The sequence below is a fragment of the Buteo buteo genome, chromosome 3 (assembly GCF_964188355.1).
Source record: "Buteo buteo chromosome 3, bButBut1.hap1.1, whole genome shotgun sequence".
Classification (NCBI taxonomy): Eukaryota; Metazoa; Chordata; class Aves; order Accipitriformes; family Accipitridae; genus Buteo; species Buteo buteo.
The window spans coordinates 14,847,545-14,866,263 of record NC_134173.1 but is presented as its reverse complement, the minus strand read 5'-3'; the positions used below and the strand labels follow the sequence as shown (position 1 = coordinate 14,866,263).

At 36.9% G+C, this 18,719-nt stretch overlaps 1 protein-coding gene across 5 annotated transcripts in view; it reads left to right on the top strand.

Moving 5' to 3' along the window:
• Nucleotides 1–17,994, top strand: part of SOCS6 (suppressor of cytokine signaling 6) — a 29,839-nt gene extending 11,845 nt beyond the window's left edge. For 3 of the 5 annotated variants that reach the window (XM_075022885.1, XM_075022886.1, XM_075022887.1), the window contains exon 2: nt 12,668–17,994. In XM_075022885.1, the coding sequence (XP_074878986.1) occupies nt 12,793–14,397 (1,605 nt within the window). In that variant the 5' untranslated portion in view covers nt 12,668–12,792 and the 3' untranslated portion in view covers nt 14,398–17,994. Of the gene's footprint in view, nt 1–8,260; nt 11,661–12,667 lie in introns of those variants that run through there. The other 2 variants (XM_075022883.1, XM_075022884.1) reach the window with 2 other exon arrangements.
• Nucleotides 17,995–18,719: the final 725 nt, after the last annotated feature.

Genomic DNA, 18,719 nt, shown 5'->3' with positions numbered 1-18,719 from the left:
AAATCAGAATTCAGGTTTCAGAATTAAATTACATTAATTTGGCCTGATGGTGCATATTATTCAGCTTATGAATCCATCTAAAAAAGTGGAAATTGAGCTCTTGGTGTTCTGGCTCACGAAGTGTTGAATAGAACATTGAATGCCTGTGCATTAACATTTAAGCATCAGATACAGAGACAGCAAAAATGTCCCTAATGAAGCCAATAATTCTGTCTGTGAGCTCTGGAATTTGGAGTTTAATTATTATACTATAAGTAAATGATAGGACCGTACATTTTAAAGGGTGGTGGAGAGTAGAATTAATGTAAACATTTTTGTCCTGTATGTGAGGCAAGAAAGAGAATTGCTCAGGCAGCTTTTCTGGCTTTTCTCAACTTTTGAGTTCTTGAACTTTGAACCTTAATGAAATTGTCTACCAGGTTTCTTATATAAACAGTTCAGATAGAGGATAGAAAATTATTTTTCTCAGTATGCTGTTGTTCAAGAGGGAAAACAGAAAGGATTTTACTCACTGGTAGAAGTTGTCTATGGTTATTATAATGATTGCATTTTAAATTTTCAAGAAAGTAAAATTGCTAGTGGAACTTACTGATCACTTTGGGACTAAAGACTCTCAAATTTTGAATTCATACGATATATAGAAAATGTTTTTAGTTTTTAATATTTTTTGCTAGTGATTTCTTACCACAGTGATATAAAAATTATCACCTAAGCCTTTCTCTTTTTAACTGCTAATCAGAAATTAAAACCAAGTCACAGTTACAAACCACTTTTGCTTCTAATGAACATAGGTGGCATCTTGATGGTTGGAGGTAAACGTTTTTTCTGTTACAGTGAAACAGTTCGTGAAACATGTCTCTGTGAGGAATGGAGTTGTTTTATGCCACTTTCCTCCTTGGTTTTGGAGATAATTTTGAGCTCCAGAGAAAGCTTCTGCTGTATTTAGAAATGTCCACGCCTTGGATTTTTTTATATATAGGAAGATAGGAATTTTTGCTATGGCTGCTCCCTCAGTTGAGACACTACCTGTCTGCTTATTTGATAAAACTTTGTTGGGCAGCCCTGAAGGGGCTGCAGGGCATACAGACAGAAGGAGCCTTGCTTGGTTGAGCTTTTTTTCTGTAGGAAGTAATGCTAAAACACACTGTAGTCTTTGAATGTGAGTTTAACTCTGAACTTTTTAGAAGTGACTAGGGAGCTCAGTTTCTTGAGCAGTAGCCTGTACTATATATGAGATACTGTATTAAAGTATTTTATTTAGTTGTTATTATTTCAAGGATTGGAACATCCTTGATTGACTAAAAGTAATTATTATTTAAATGCAGCTAATGCCTTTTCATACAAGGTACTTAATATTTCACTGAATGTCTATTTCTCTTATACGGAATGGGTGCATCTACTGTCATATATATGTTATGTTCATGTTAATGGTGTGCATTTGTAGTAAAAGAATTGGTTATTACTTTTGAAAAATGTCGCTGTCTAATAAAAAAACGAATGAATGAAATCTATGTGAATTTCACAAAAATGAGATTTCTTTCATGTTGCACACCCAGGCAATAAGGATAATATTAGTTGTTGGTGTTTGTATGCTGTCAGAATTTTCCACTGTGAGAAATTAAATGTACCAACTGATTTAATGTGCATAAAAAAGCAAAGCTGTGGAAGTAGGAGACTCTGCAGATTTGAAACTTATTAAATCTTTGAGTTGTATGGGTACTGAATGCCTTGATATGAGGCAAGTATTGTGCAGTACTGACATTAAACCTTTTTGTATTGTCTGGAGAAGAATGGTGGGATCTTTGTGGTGTCTGTATAGCAAATATATATTGTATTTCTCTCTGACAATTTAGTGAAGAAAGTTCCAAACCAGAGGTCAGTCCCTTCCTCTCTGTGATTCTGAGAAATGTCCTTATTAACTGCTTCTTCCTCCTCGACATGCTTGGAGATTTCTGTCCATGTGCAAACACTGTACGGATGCTGTGGGAAAGACCTTTCAGCTTTTATTTCTCTTTAATCAAGGCACTGTGCTCTCTTTCCCCTCAGACCATAAATGGGTCTGCTTAATCCTTCCATTTATGTAGAGGGTTAACTGCATTATAAAGGATTGCTGCATCTTAACTTAAATTGAGAGGATAGAGTGTTATCTTCTAATGAAAGAAAGCTTTTATTGTTATTGAAAATGGCATGGTAGAAGTGGTGGGGTGATAGCTGCAAGGAACTTGGACATCCTTCCTGGTCATACGAATTTAAAGAGTAATTCAGCCCCAGTCAGAAACGAACCCAGCTGAGATTAATTTGAAGCCACAGGTGAAGCCCTCATCAGTCATGAGATCCAAGGCACAAGGGTAGGTACAAGAGCCGTGTAAGACTGTGGTATATTGCCATTCGTTCAGGCCTTCTAGAGAAGCTGAAAAATAGGAAAATTAATTTTACTTCAAGCACAGGTCCTCCAATTGTAGAACATTACTGTGCTTTATATGGTGGAAAAGTAGAATTCTCTTTTCCTGTATAGTGAATTTTCAAACAGTCTCTATTTATTTTAAAAACTTGTTGCAGCTGCTTTTGTTTCAGCTCATGTATGTGTTAGACAAATCTGTGTCAAACTTCTCTTTTAGAGTTTAACTATATTTCTTTTGTTACTAATGGAGTAGATTAGATAACTAAATTTGGATTATTGCTTGAAGAAAAGCATGTGCTTAATAAGTTCTTGGGGTATTTTTACAAAGATTTTTTTTTTCCATCTGGCTATTTTGAAAGTAATTGTACTACCTTGAAATAATTTGTGCAGAATTCTTTTCTGTTTTTGCATATCTTTGCTGCTAGGTGAACATTATTTGTAGGAACAAAGGCCAATTACATATGTTTCTGGTTGTTTGTCAGATAAGCATAAATGGAAGGTGAGTGGTTTACAACTTGCTGGTCAAGATACCAGTTTTACAAATACGTGCTATGAAACCAGCTGTTGGTTAGATAGTATGGCTAGTGAGGTGTTTAAAATAAAAGCTAGGTTTAGCCTTGATTTCCCTTCCCAGCCCCCCCATGAATGTGATGCTTAGGTTTTTCATTTCTGCTCCTCAAGAAGAGAGTATCCCATCTAGCACCTTAAGGAAATCATAATTATCATTATCAGTCATACTTGCTTGGTGCTACAGTGTGTAAATGCTATTTCTTCTCTTTTCGTTTTCACATCAGATGAATTGGACAGGCAGAAGCGAAAATGGTTATAATAAGTGAACAGCTTGTAATTTAGGGAGAATGGCAACATTAAAAAAAAAGTTTTTGTATCAGCAAGTAGTATAGTGAAGTATGTGATAATCCTGTGTAAACTTCTATAATTTTCAACAGAAGTATGGTATGAGGCTTCTCTTTCAGTTACTTTTTCTGTATTTTCCTCCTTCCCGTCTGTGCTGGTTTTGGCTGGGATAGAGTTAATTTTCTTCTTGGTAGCTGGTATGGGGGCTGTGTTTTGGATTTGTGCTGAGAACAGTGCTGATAACACAGGGATGTGTTCGCTGTTGCTGAGCAGTGCTCACCCAGAGCCAAGGGCTGTTCTGCTTCTCAGCCCACCCCACCAGCGAGGAGGCTGGGGGGGCACAAGGAGTTGGGAGGGGACACAGCTGGGGCAGCTGACCCCGACTGACCCAAGCGATATCCCAGACCGTATGGCATCATGATCACCGTATAGAGCTGGGGGAAGAAGAAGGAAGGGGGGGACGTTCAGAGTGCTGGCATTTTTCTTCCCAAGTCCCTGTTAGGTGTGATGGAGCCCTGCTGTCCTGGAGATGGCTGAACACCTGCCTGCCCATGGGAGGTGGGGAATGGATTCCTTGTCTTGCTTTGCTTGCATGTGTGGCTTTTGCTTTACCTATTAAACTGTCTTTATCTGAGCCCATGAGTTTTCTCACTTTTACTCTTCTGATTCTCTTCCCCATCCCACCCAGTGGGGAGTGAGCGAGTGGCTGTGTGGGGCTGAGCTGGCGGCTGGGGTTAAACCACGACACCCTCACAGAGTCGTCCTTTCTTTTCTAGCATTATTTTCCTGGATGCAGACAAGCACGTACACGTGTTAACCGAGTGGTGTATTTCTGTATTGTCTGTTTGGCACATGCCTCATGTACTGAGGGGTTGATCGGTGGCAGAGGTTTGGCCTGAGAAGCTGAATGTCTGCTCTGATAGCACAGTAGAAAAGATATTCATGGTACCTGTTTTATGTCTCCTCATAAAAATATGTCGGCAGCAGACCCTTTTTAGCTGGCTTAGTTCATGTTGTGGAAGTTGCACACAGTGACAGTGCTTCTCTGCTTGCTGTAGAAATACTAGCCTGAAGTAGCCCGGCATAAACTTGGAAAGCGAAACCAACATGAATACAAGTCAATATGAAGTGGTAATATTCAGCTGTTGCATGTCTGCGAAGTGTTTTCTTTCCTTTTTTGGGAAGGGCTGGAAAACTGTTTCTCATAATTATGTTATTTATTCACTAGTATTAAAAGAATGGTCAGATTATTGCTGACCACAAAGATCACTTTGAGAGAGTGGTCTGGTTTATTATTTCTTTCTGGCATATGCTTTAAACAGATGGACAGCATTTCTAAAGTTATGTTTTGAAATGCATTGAGATTCAGAAACAAGCTGTATTTAGAATTGGGTTTTAGTGCCTGCATCCATACAATTACATAGGTTACGTTCTTTTCAACACGTGTTCCAGGATTTAGTCATTTGTATATACTTCTTCATAAAAAGAAGCACAGAAATGCATTTTTTGTTTTTACTGAATGTCTTTCCCATTCTTCCTTTCATTTTCATTGTATTAATTTCAGACACTTTTGTTGTTCTCAAATAAGTAGGCATAGAATCTGTTCCTTGCAAAAGGCAGTTTATTATAATAAATTATATACTGGTTTCTACAGGTAACTTTACAAAAAATCTTAGAGCAAAATTGTTTTAAAAATTATTCCTTTTTACAGAACATGATGTTGGTCCTTATTGCTAAATGAGAAGGTGTTTTGTAGAAGCATTGAAAAGTTGTAAGACTACAGACTCCTAATGTAACTGTATTAAAGTTTAAGAGGATTGCATAAGAATCATAGATAAGCATAAAATCCTACTTGTTATCATGCTGAGGGTACCACCATACCTTACAACTGAGGAGAAACGTTTTGGTGTATCCATCTTCTGCCACGGTGGAGAAGTGGGATGGATCCTTACTTGGAAAGGAGTTCTCATACAGCATCTCCCAGGAAATCTAACCTTTGCTTATGAAGGTAACCTTAATTTTTGCTGACAGACAGCCTGCTGCAAGGCTGGCTGCTGCAGTCTTGTAAAACAGCAAGAAATGAAAACTGAGCCTGCCTGAGCATTATTCTCATTCGTTGTCTGCTTCTGCACAGCTGTGTGAAAAAGCAAAACAAAGGTTTATTTGCACTCGATGGATATGATGTCCTGCAGTGAAACAACATGCATACAGACCAGACACATCAGGTTTCTTTAGCGACTTCTCTCATTTGATTCAGCAAAAACGTTTCGCTTTTTTAGTGGCTTGGCATGTATTGATCTGCTGGGTTATTTTTGTTTGCTTGTTTTCCCCTCGCTGTTAGTTCATCGGGGTCTTGGAACCAAGTTGTGGCTTTCTTTTTCTCTGCAGTTTTTCAGCATGCTTGAAGATTTTTGTTAGCAGTATACTTTGTTATCAGATGCCTGCTTAAAAGAAAGTGACGAAAGGTGGTGCTTGTGCCAGTCTTTTAGTAAATGTATAAAAAGTACGGTCTGCTTTGTTCCCTGTTTGGGTGTTGATTCCTGGTTGGGTAGGGATGTAGCAGGAGTGGCTGCGGTGGTTACTGTTCTGGCTGTCGTCCATCCAGCTCCCGCAGAGCGTCCTACTCCAACAGCAGCGCTGCTATCGCGATGCTGTGTGTGTTCTTGAGCTGATAGCAGCTGATATCAACTGGTGCTGATTTCGGTTTAATATACCAGGTTAGTGTGTCTGTGGTAGCTCGGAAGCAGACGTGCATCCCAGTCGGCCCTTCTTGTGTAGGGGAGATGTAACCTTGGGTGAGGACTGTGAGTGTTAGTAACTGCTTTTGGCTATTGTAGTGGTGAGATTATTGTAGTTACAAGACTATACACACAGAAGAACTGTAATACACAGATGCCATTTAACACTCTTCAGTTACTCCCCAGAGGAATACTACCAATCAGATAGAAATATTCTGTCCTGCAACCAAATATGGGAAAGAAGAACAGGACTTACTGCAAGCAGCCATGGATTAAGTACTGTTAAAGAAAAAAAAAAAGTCAGGGAAATCCAGATGTTAAGGGACATCCTTTTTCAACAGCAGGCCGGAGGCGAGCAGTCACAGTATTCAGACTTCTTCAATGGTTCTGTTCCAGGTTTTGCATATGGTTAATTGCACTAATGGTGGTGAAGAAAAATCCCTTTGCGTCAAGTTCTCATTATTATTTTACGCCACTTTTCTACTTATTACCAAAGGTGTACTTTGCTTATTCTCTGCTAAACATTGCTAATAGTGATTAGGGTTACTCTGTATGTTGCTAGAACATTAGTGGCCGTGGACTGTTTTCCCTTTAAGCTTTCTAAAAGGAGGGGAAAAAAAAAAAGTAGGAGAAATTACATGACTTAATGTAGTTGGTTTTTTTGTTTGTTTGTTTTAAATTGTAATCTGTGTAATACCTATTAAATTATATCAGCCTCTAGAGAAGCTGTCAGTACTTTCCTCAGCTGTTCAAATCTTAGAGGGTGGAAGTTTAAATTTGTGCCAAATAACATTTACTCACTGTTCAGGTCTTTGATTAGTTAGCTTGAAAATAGGAGGCTTTAAGTAGTACTTTGCATTGTTATGAGTGTAAAGTACTGTCAGATGAGCTTCTCAGATGTTTATTACCTTGTTCCAATTTTATATGAAGGTGTGCACCTGAGCTTCTCCACACTTGCTAGAAAAGCAGGTATGCAAGAGAGGATGGGCTTTTATAAAATTAAAACAGTGTTCATCCCTTAGCAAGCAAGCCACTACTAAAACCATCTACCTTTTTTTGTTGTTTTCAAGGTATAAGACTATGCAATGGAGTGTAGATTATTCTTTAGTATGAAGAGTCTTTAAATGAAGTAATACAATGTAGGAATTTACTTGAAGCTCAGTATCATCATCTCACCATCTTCAGTATGCTAATGGCATGTATAGTGAGAAAGCTGAGAGCTGCCATGTAATGTATATGTTCTATCAGAAACTGATGGTGTTTGAAATAGATATTTAATGTCTCTTTACTTAATGAGTATTTTTTGTGTAGTTTCTGTACTTATATAGACTGAAACTACAAGTACATGGCAGGAAGTATCTTGAGTCAATATTTTCTGTTACTGGTCTGAAGAAATAACTCCCAGTGATACAGACTTCATTATTGAAGTAAAATCAATGGGAACAGGTATGGAGAATAACTTCTTAGTAATTTACATAAATAGATTTAGGAACTCTAGAATAAATTTAGACACATAGGAATTTCCAAAATAAAGCACTTGAAATCTGTGTTACCTTAAGATGCTGTTTTTGAAACATCCAAGTAATGCATGAATATATTTTGGTGAGAGTTTGGAGGCAGCAGATAATTAGACTAGGCTTCATTATCTGACTGCAATGAAAACCTGGTGCTTGTCATGCCCCAGGAATACAGAAACTTCTTTCACTTTCAAGGTATTTTTAGTTATTTTCTTAATACAAACAGCTATGTTAAAAATACAATAAATTGAAGTAATAAATGATGTAAGTCTTACTATGATTCAATATAAGAATAAAGATATATTTATAATGGATAGCAAGACTTTTCAGGAATAATGCAGCTGTGGGTGGGTTCAAAAAAAGTCAAATTCAGTGGTCTACTGTTTAACTTTATGGAAATAAATGAGCAGATTAACATTTATTTTAGGAGAGCCTAAGTTTTCTGAAGCAGCACTGATTAATAGTTCCAAGCCTTTTTTGTGATGGTATTTTTATTAAAGTTTTTAAAGATAATTCTTTGTTCAACCATGAGTTGTATTTTGCTGTATGTTTGCAGTATGATGTTTTCCATCCCAACTCTTGAAAGTTAATGCTGTATTATTTCTATAGTAGTGTATTCTGGCAGTATTGTTTACAGTATTCATTTTGGGAAATGAGTGCACCTAACCTAAAAGTGTGAAAAAGATAAGAAATTAATAGAGGCCATATAAATAAAAATAATCAATCTTTTTGTTGGTGTACTTTTGCGAAGACACTGCATTGAGATAGTCCATTGAAACCATTTTGTAGCATCAAACTGAAACTACTCTGAAGTGTTGAATATTCAAACTAGATTTGCACAGACTGTATTTTTTTTTTTTTAAACTTTCATAATTTTTCATAATTCAGTGCTGGCCACCATAATAGAAATTAATATGTGATCACGTGACCTGTTCTTCAGATGTCTGAGAAGCAGCCTGTAATGTAAAGTTTTGCTTTAATTCTCTTCATTAATAATTTCACTTTATATGTGATTAATACATGTTGTTCTTCAAAATGAAGTGTGCAAATTTAGTTTTGATTATTTCTGTAAGTACAAAGGGGACCATCTGGTAGGCTGGTGATCTGGTAGTTTTTGTCCAGAAGCTTGTATTTAGTCAACCTGCAAAATGTTAAGGATTACAACATGCAGAATTTGTGATGAAAGTTCATAAGCCAGAATTTCATTCTACCTTGTTATTCTGTGTGTTAACATCTCATTCTCTTTCTGGGTTGGATTAATCTCCCATTTTCAATCTGTGTGTTCCAGGTATTTCTGCATACATAGCCACCAGGCTTTGGGAGTACGTTGGCATAGTTCAGAGTCTGTTTATAGTCACAAATACCTGCCAGAAGAATTTCTAGAGGTGTCTCTAGTTAGGCTGTCTAAATTCACTGTACAGCAGATGGCACTGGAAGGGCACGTGACGCCGTAATTAGTACAAAATACTAGCGAAGCTGTTGCAGTGCTGAGGGTTATGAAGAAGTTGTATAGCTCATTTTAATGGATTCCAGGAAGGGGTGCATGCTGGGGTCTTCTAGTTGTAGACAGTGGAAAATTCTACACTTGCAAGTGTATGAGTGTATCATATGTGGAGGGCTGTTTATACAGCGCTTTTAAACACATTAATATGCAATGCAGAATTACTGATACTCTTTAAGTATGTGCAAAGAAAGAAGAGTATCTGGATCAGTTGGAGTATTTGACTTCAGGGTATATTTGCTTTCTCCTGTCTTGGATAAAATATGTGTAAGAGATGTCATAAAGTAGAGTGGTTCTCACATGGAAGACTTGTTCAGAGGCTTGCCCTCATCCATAGGTGTGCTGAATTTACTTCGGAGAGCTTTGACCTGGACTGTCATTCACTAGATTTTTAGCATCTTTTCCTAGATGAATGAGCTGGACTTCTGGATATACGCATGTTTATGTGGTTTATATTTGAACTCCAAACCATTATTATTTCTATATATGAAATGTCACAATGATAGAAGTCATGAGTCCTGCATTTGGACAGTCACGCATTTTGCTTGATAATGATATTGGCTACTATGCTAGGCTGACAGATAAAAACCACTTTTTTGCTCAAGCAAGCTCAGTAGTCACTTTCAAAGTAAAAAGTTTTGACTTCTCTGTATGCTACCATAGAGATTTATCTGTTCAGGTTATTTTTAGATGCTGGATTTTTATTTGTAAAAAAACCCACATTTTGATACAGAAAGACTAGTATGTGATAAAAATCTGTTCTTTCAAGTGACTTCTGTAGTCTTTCAGTTATGGAGAAACTGAAGAAATGTTTTTCCTTCAGCCAAATTTTAGGTAACTAATTCTTTTGAAACACACCAATAAAAAAACTTGGTGAACCAGACAGTTTGGGGCTCTATACATCTTCTCTCTTCAGTCAGCAATGTGATAATGTTCTTTTATTTTCTCCCTAGCTTACAAGGCAGATTTTACTTTGTTTCACGCTTGGTTTTTTAGGGTTAGGAATTGCAAACGGTATGATGTACTTCCCACCAGGATGGGGGAATGTATCTGGTAAAGTGGAAATAGTATCAGCTTGTAGATGTCAGTCAGAAGTAGTTGGAGAGCGTTGTGGATTTCACAAGTGGGGCTAATGTGAGGGTTCCCAGGCTTCTCGTACTCCACACACAAAGGCCCAGTTAAATTTATCAAACGAACAAAGACTCTGACTTTGTCAGTTTAGGAGCAGCGTAGAATCCTGAAGTTATATTTTTTCACTCATTTTGTAGGTTCATTTAGTTACATGTGATGAAAAGAGTACTGTAAATTGGTAAGATAGCAAAACCCAAATGGTTTAGGAATAGAAGGTCAACAGGCATTTCAAGTCTATTTTTAATTGACATGTAACTCTCCCTATATCTGTATCTGTAGCTCTTTCTTAATTACTGTTCTTTGTCAGTTATTCTGATACGCCACATTTCAGGCATATAAAACCCACTAAATGTATTCTACTCATGTTTGGTTTTCAGTACTTCCATATTTCCCAATTATTCCAAACATATGGAGCTCATATTAAACATCAGTATTTTAAACTGTGAAATGTTATGGTTCTGCATGTATGTGTCATAAGAAAAGGAAAATAAAAGTAGTGTCTTAACCTTTGAAAATACATATGCATATCTCAGTATCCTCTTCAAATTGTGTAAGTGCAGTACGTTTTTTTCAGGTGTCAGGACTCCTGGTACTACAGGAGTCATGTTAAAAATGGGAAATAAACAATGAACTTCTAATAAAATACTGGTCCTGTTTTTTAAGGTTTTAATATTTGTTTATAGCAAGAGTTGGTTCTTAGTCATTTATTTGTTTGTTTAGGAAATAAGTTTTTGGGGCATGTTTGTTCTTTGCTGATGGCAAGTAAATCAGTTTACAGGCAGAAGAGAAACTTTTTAGCTTCCCCTCATTGAGAGAAAGAAAGGGAAGGTGCTGTTTAGTTTGGTAATTAAGAAAAGGAAATGGGAAGAGCTGAAGGTACTCTAAAGATGGACTTGGGAAATGTCAGAGGTTATGGCAAAGACAGAACAGCTCTTCAAGGTAGGGTGATGCAGATAGTGTAGGGAATTTGAAGATAGGACTAGGGTACAAATCCAAGTAAATCAAGTTTTAGTGCTTCTGCTGTTTATGAGAACAGTGTTCAACCCCCCAGCAGCAGGGCTTTACTTAAAATTTTCCAAGGTATTTTGAAGTTCAGAATCCTTAGCTGCCTTGCATTGTCTTTTAGTTTGCTTTGGATGTGATCCTTTAACCTTTGTGTACTTGAGGACCACAAAAGTTGGGCTGGACAAGGGTAATAGTGGACTGCTGTTAGATTATAGTAATCATCCTGCTTACATGCTTTTATGCAATTTTTGAATGGTTATTTAAGAAAATCATATTGTTTAGTTGATAAAACTTATTTCAGTTCATTGCACTATTTTTCTCAGTTGCTTGTATTGTGATACCATGGGAGAAAAGTGGGAAGTGCGTACATAAGGGCTGTTTTACTTTCCCCTCAGTCCCCCAAGCTTGGAAGATTTCTTGAAAGATTCTCAGACTCCTCCAGCTTGTCATGCTTAGCCTGGAGCCAGGCTTGCTGCTGCAGTTTGTGCTGCTAACATCACATGTGTTTGAAGGTACGTGGAGTAATGGCTACTACTAATGGTAGTACCTACTTCTTCGGCAGCAGCGACTTCCCTCTCTTCTCTTTCCCTTCTTGTTCTTCCCCTCTCTGCAGAGCTGCTTGCTTTGGAAGGTCTAACTAACATTAAAAAAACCCAACAAAACAAAAAAAACGCACAACAAAACCCAAACAAATCTCAAACAAAAAACACAAGCTGAAAAGTCACATTTATGGAGTGGGTGGGTACATGACTCTGGAAGACGTCAGGTGGGAGCTATTGACTGAGGCTTGAGCAGATGTGTCCGCTTAGTCTTGGCTGAAGTACTGTAGGAAGAAAAGCTCTAATAGTACTAGGCAAGGAAAGCCTGTGAGTTGGCCTCCACTATGCCTAAAACAGAATTTGGAAGTCAACTTTTCTTTCACATAAGTTCAGGAGGGGACTTCTATGACTTGCTCTAAACAGATGTTACTTTGCTGTTAATGTGTCTCTACTTTTTCACCAGAGTTAGTTTTCCTATAATTGTATAACTATTTGAATATTGCTCAACTTTCCTGTGTAAAGAAAGTACGACCTCGTAAGACCATGTTTTTAGGACTAATCACAGTTTAAACTGTATGTAGGAATCCTGTTGGATAGAGTATCTTCTATAGCTTTATCTTGTATAGTTATTTCTGTGGGGATTTTTTTAGGAGTCTTCCGAAAGAGAGGGGTGTTTCTGTGCTTGAAAATTTTATATACAAGCATGAAATATATGCGCCTATGATTGTGATGTAATGTGTATATTTAAAAAATAGCATACTGAAAGCAGAAAAAAGTTGTGGAAATCTCCAAGGCACATGTAGCAGATTCATTTTTTGAGCCTGATTGGTTTCCAAGTTGGCTCTCTATATTTACTTTTATTGGATGCCCAGTACTCAAGTACTGCATTTTCTGTTTTGTTTGGAGAGGTGGGGAAATCCTTATGGATAATTTTAAAAATATTTCTTTTGTGAAGTTAATTGTTTTTTATTTGTTTCCAGGAGATGGCTCTTGAAGTTAAATGAGGCTGGATAAAACACATAAATGAAGCAGAAGCTGCTCTGCATGTGTTAGGGCTATATCACCACAAGCACTGCTGATCAGCCAGACTTGGTAACTTGTCATAATGAAGAAAATTAGTCTCAAAACAATTCGCAAGTCCTTTAACTTAAATAAAAGTAAAGATGAAAGCGACTTTGTAGTGGTTCAGCAGCCATCGTTAAGTGAATTTGGAAAAGATGACTCCTTGTTTGGCAGCTGCTATGGTAAAGATTTGGCTAGCTGTGAAGTCAATAGTGAAGATGAAAAAGGAGGCAAAAATAGATCAAAAAGTGAAAGCTTAATGGGTACGTTAAAAAGGAGGCTTTCAGCAAAACAAAAACAGAAAGGCAAAGGCAGCACACCATCTGTAAGCTCTGCGGATGATGACACCTTTTCTTCCTCATCTGCTCCAATAACCTTCAAAGATGTGCGAGCTCAAAGACCTCTGAGATCCACTTCCCTCCGTAATCACCATTACAGTCCAACTCCTTGGCCCCTTCGACCTACGAATTCAGAAGAGACTTGCATCAAAATGGAAGTGAAAGTCAAGGCCTTGGTCCATTCCTCTAATCCAAGCCCAGCACTGAATGGCGTTCGAAAGGACTTCCATGACTTGCAGTCAGACAACGTGTTCCAGGAACAAAACAATGCATTAAAAAATACGGAATCTCAGAATGGGGACTTGCATCTTCATATTGATGAACATGTGCCTGTAGTTATTGGATTAATGCCTCAGGACTACATTCAGTATACTGTGCCTTTAGATGAGGGAATGTATCCTTTGGAAGGATCACGTAGTTACTGTCTGGATAGTTCCTCACCCATGGAAGTTTCAACTGTTTCTTCGCAAGTGGGGGGAAATGCTTTCCATGAAGAAGAGAGCCAGGTGGATCAGGATGTAGTTGTTGCACCAGATATCTTTGTGGACCAGACGGTGAATGGTTTGTTGATTGGTACCACAGGAGTCATGTTGCAAAGCCCAAGAGTTAATCACAGCGATGTCCCTCCACTCTCACCTTTGCTACCTCCAATGCAGAATAATCAAATCCAAAGGAACTTCAATGGATTGAGTGGCACAGATGCCCACGTGGCTGAAAGTATGCGCTGCCATTTGAATTTTGATCCTAACACTGCCCCCGGAGTTGGAAGAGTTTATGATTCTGTACAGAACAGTGGTCCTATGGTTGTGACAAGTCTCACAGAAGAACTGAAAAAACTTGCAAAACAAGGATGGTACTGGGGCCCCATTACACGTTGGGAGGCAGAGGGAAAATTAGCTAATGTGCCTGATGGCTCGTTTCTCGTTCGAGATAGTTCTGATGATCGTTATCTTTTAAGTTTGAGTTTTCGTTCCCATGGAAAAACTCTTCACACTAGAATTGAACACTCAAATGGTAGGTTTAGCTTTTATGAACAACCAGATGTGGAGGGACATACATCTATAGTTGACTTAATTGAACATTCAATCAGGGACTCTGAAAATGGAGCTTTCTGCTATTCAAGATCCCGACTGCCTGGATCTGCAACTTATCCAGTGAGACTGACAAATCCAGTATCTCGGTTTATGCAGGTGCGTTCTTTACAATACCTGTGTCGTTTTGTAATACGTCAGTACACCAGAATAGACCTGATTCAGAAACTGCCTTTGCCAAACAAAATGAAGGATTATTTACAGGAAAAGCACTACTGAAAGCTTATGGGAATCTTGCATCTTGCACTTTGGGAACGACAACAACAAAAAGAGATTGAATTACAGTTTACAGACTTTGATTATTATCAAAATCTTTTGCTGCCATAAAAATATTTCATTTTTGTGTGTAAAAGAAAAGTAATGCATTTGGATTTATGTTTGTTTTGGGGTTTTTGTGTATTTTGGGGGGCTTTTTTTTTTTTTTTTTGAAGAATGATCTCAAGTTTATTTTTAGAAGTGTGAAATAGCTATCTTTCATCAATGTGCAGATTAATCACAATGTGAATGATCAAATTCTCCTTAATTTCCCCCAAGTCCTTTGCTGCTATCCACTGTGATTTTTATGCATTGAAAGCACATTTCATGTGTATTCAACCATAAGTAAAAGTCAAATGAAACTTGCTGAATGGAATTTTTTTTTTCTTCTTTAAAATAGCCTGAAAAAAATGATCATGGATTAAAAAAACATATTGGTATTCTAAATTACAGGATTTAAATCTATGTTAAAAATGATTTCCTAGTATCCTAATTATGAATTTCTATAGAGATATGCCCTAACATAGAACTTATTGACAGAGCTGTGTGGTAAGAACATGGTTATGCAGCATATCTTTGGAAAAAAGCCCCACCTTTCTCCTAAGCCTTGTATTGTCTGTATACTCTTTTGTGTTTGAGAAGGTTGGTTCAGCCTTCTTCTTGTCTCAGTATTTTGTCCTTCTAAAAATGGCCTTTAAAAAAAAAAGTCGTCTATGAAAGTCAATGTGTAGTACCTGTAAGGAAATTGCGGTATTTGGGGTCTTGTCAAATATTACCTTTTACAATCATGCCATCAGTTAAATAAATGAACACCTACCAGGTCCCCTCTTTCTGTCCTTTTCCCTCCTACCTCCTCTTGGGGGGGTGGGGTGTATTTCCTGGGTTTGTGGGAAGACTCTAGGAATTGTTATTATGGGAACATAAATTGATAAGCCATTTTAGGGATGGGGTAGAACTTCGAATAGGATGATTTCTACAATATATATTCAAGCTAATTGAAGTTTCATTATTTTCCATTTTCTGTGGCTTTTTCGCTTCAGAAATGCAGTAATACACTAATGTCCTTTGGATCATTTTCTCCTTTTTTCGGATATCCTTTGGGGAGGAAGGAACAGGACTGATAACATTTTGGATGGAAGATGCTTAAAATGCATCTCTAAAGCTCTATTCTCATAGCCTTTCAAATTATGGGGAAAAGAGGTTTGGATATACACTGGCCGCAGAAAATGTTGCAGTTTGCTGTCATGAAATATGTTTTGACATATGAAATACTGAATCAGTTAAGTAAATGTTTATGATATCTGTCAAAGATTCTGGCATTTGAAAAGCTTACAGTTATTCTAACCTTCTGTAGGGAAAAAAAGACTTTCATTGGGGAGTACAGGTTCTACACTGTAATATTTTTATCATGCAAGGGTAATCCATGGCATTTTCCTGTTTTGTTTCAGTTCCCTGCCCACCCCCCTGTCCATGATTCTGTCACTTCTATGAGTTATTTGTTAAAGGGATCATAGCTAGCTTGGGAGGGAGGCTTGCTTTGCCTGCCTCTGCCCCCATTTTGTATTTTAGAATGTCATCTTCCCCATCTCTGGTAGGAGTTGCTAGTCAGTAAACATCAGCTTAGAAAAGGCTGTTCATCTGTGATAACAGCTTTCTTGTTTAGGTCATTTTCTTCTCCTTGTTTAATCTAGCCTTTTCGTCCCCTGAAATGAGTCTTTAGTAATGAATACAGTATTGCTGCAAGGTGGTGCAATAGCACTACATCTTGGGTTGCCTGAATTGATAGACAAAATTTATATTTTTTTAATTTATTTTTTGACCATAATGTTTTAACTAAAAACTTAAAAAAAAGAAAATCAAAGGTAGATAAAGGCTGCCTTTGCTTTTAAGGGAAGGAGAATAAGGATTTCTTCTTTAGTCTGTTAAAGTTTTAAACTTAAAAAAAAACCAAACAAACCAACAAACCCCAGAGCAGTCTATATGCGTAATTTGTTGGCTCTGCCATTGAGATATATGTATGAAAGTGTGAATTCTGTTTTCTTTTTTTTCCTCTACTGACTCCCCTCCCCCGCCCCAGCTCTCCCTGAATCAGGATCACTAACTTTATTCAAAAAGGCACAATAACCTGTTGTATGGTACAGTGTTCTGATTCTGTCTGTGGGGAGGAAAAAGAAAATCATTTTTATGGATTTTAGACAAATACTTTTGGAAGAAAACCTCTGGCATTGTCTTCACTTTAAAAATTCTTTCCCCGTACAAGCTAGAGGGCCTATGCATTCTACAGAATCTTTGAAAGATTATAGTATATTAAATATTTTCTTTGCCATTTAATACCACTATTGAATGCATTAAACATGTTTATACTATGCCACATGCATTAATTTAGCAGTCATTGCATTGAAACTTAAATATTTGAAGCTATAATATTCTGGTCTTATTGCTGAATTGAAAAACATGCAAGAACACACATGCTAAATTTCTTGCCCATGCCTTTATAAATTTCAGTTTGTTGACTCATGCATGTTGATGCTTTTTTTTTTTTTTTAAACTTTGGTTCAGCTATCCAGTTTTTGAATTGCCTGCCTTGCTGCGTTCTTCATCTGCGAACTTAATCAGGTCAAGTCAACTTTGTCATTTGCATACCCCCCACCCCCCCCATAAAGCTTCCACAAAAGGAGTGCTGAAAAGTGGTTGAGGCCTAGGATGTGAGAACCATATAGCACTTTTTTTCTAAATAAAAAATGGTGGTGATATTTCTAGTAAGCTCAAAATACTTTAAATCAGTAGTAAGTAGGCACAAATACTTATTTTTACAGGTTTAATTAATCAGAACCTCACAGTATTTTTTCATACTGAGGTAACTGGCCAGCCAGGAGAAGGAACCCAGAAAAATGACTTTGAAAACATTAAAGATACTTACAATTTCTTATAATAAAATTAATATAAAAGAAACACAGTAACATTTAGTTATGAGACAATTTAGAAGTACTCAGAGTAACCACAAAAATTGTGTTGACTTCTGCTTCATGAAAAGTAGAGGAACAAAGTGTCCTTGACACATAAAAGGAAAATGATTGAGGATATTTTGGGGACCTTTGGAAGTAGATACACTAGGAATAAAAGCTAACTGACTGTGATCCTTATAGAGTAGAAATATGGCTATTTATTCAGCACAATAGTTTAAGGGTTCAAAAGGTATGCTTTTTATGCAATTGAATTGTGGAAAAATGTTTTTGAAAATGAAACTTTGAAAACTCCTTTTTTGAGCATCTGAAATGATTGATGTTATTGATAACATTGTCTCTTTTACCAATTAGAAGAATAAAACAACACCTTGTATTTGGAAATAGAAGAATAAATTTGCACAATTTCCTCTGTGGGTTTTTTTTTTTGTTTGTAAGCCAGTGTTATAAACAACTGAAAGCGATTTGTATTCTTTGATCTATTTGAAGGATATAGCACTTATCCTGCTCTTGACATACTGAATGCCATCTTTTTATCAAAATGTTTTTCTGTCAGAAGGATCAGAAATGCAACTATTAATTAAACTCTTTGTTCTCAGATGAGCTGACTTTGCATTTTGTTAAAGCCAATTTCTTTCCGTGAATATTGACCGCTGGGCTAAGTGAAATCTGTGCAGTTTTTGTTTTCATGCATTTCATCTATGTGAATACTGGAATTATAACTTTAAAACAGCATACCAGCAATATATGGGCTATGATTCTGATGAGAAGTATTTCTCTGCTACAGAACTTTCAAATTCTGAGCTAAGCTATGGATAAATTAATGATTGCCAATTTAATTTCTTAAAATCTTTTTATGACTGCAAAGAACAAAAATTACAAGCATTCTTTATAAATAAAAAATGGGCTAGATGGTAGTTCATAATATTAGAAATATGGCATTGTTGTATCTGGAAGGTGTTCTAAATTCTACACAGATAATGAGAAATTCTTAAAGAATTTTGTATGAATACCTGTTGGGTTAAAGAATTTTTATAGTGATGATGGAGTGCCATGAAGTTAATACTTGCAATCCAGATTGCTGTAGTTTACACTTTTCTCTGTTTCAGACCTGGTGTGCACTATTTGTACTAAGCACGCCACAGAGTGAATTATCCAAAGTCCATTGATTTTAATGTGTTTTGGTTTGTAAACAAAATTATAGTAATTTCTTGCACATTTTTGAAAAATAATTGTATAAGGATTTATGTATCTGCTTCTGGATACAGTGTGTAAATAAAAATTTCATTCACAAAAAGATTTGTGGAGTGTTGATACCTTAAT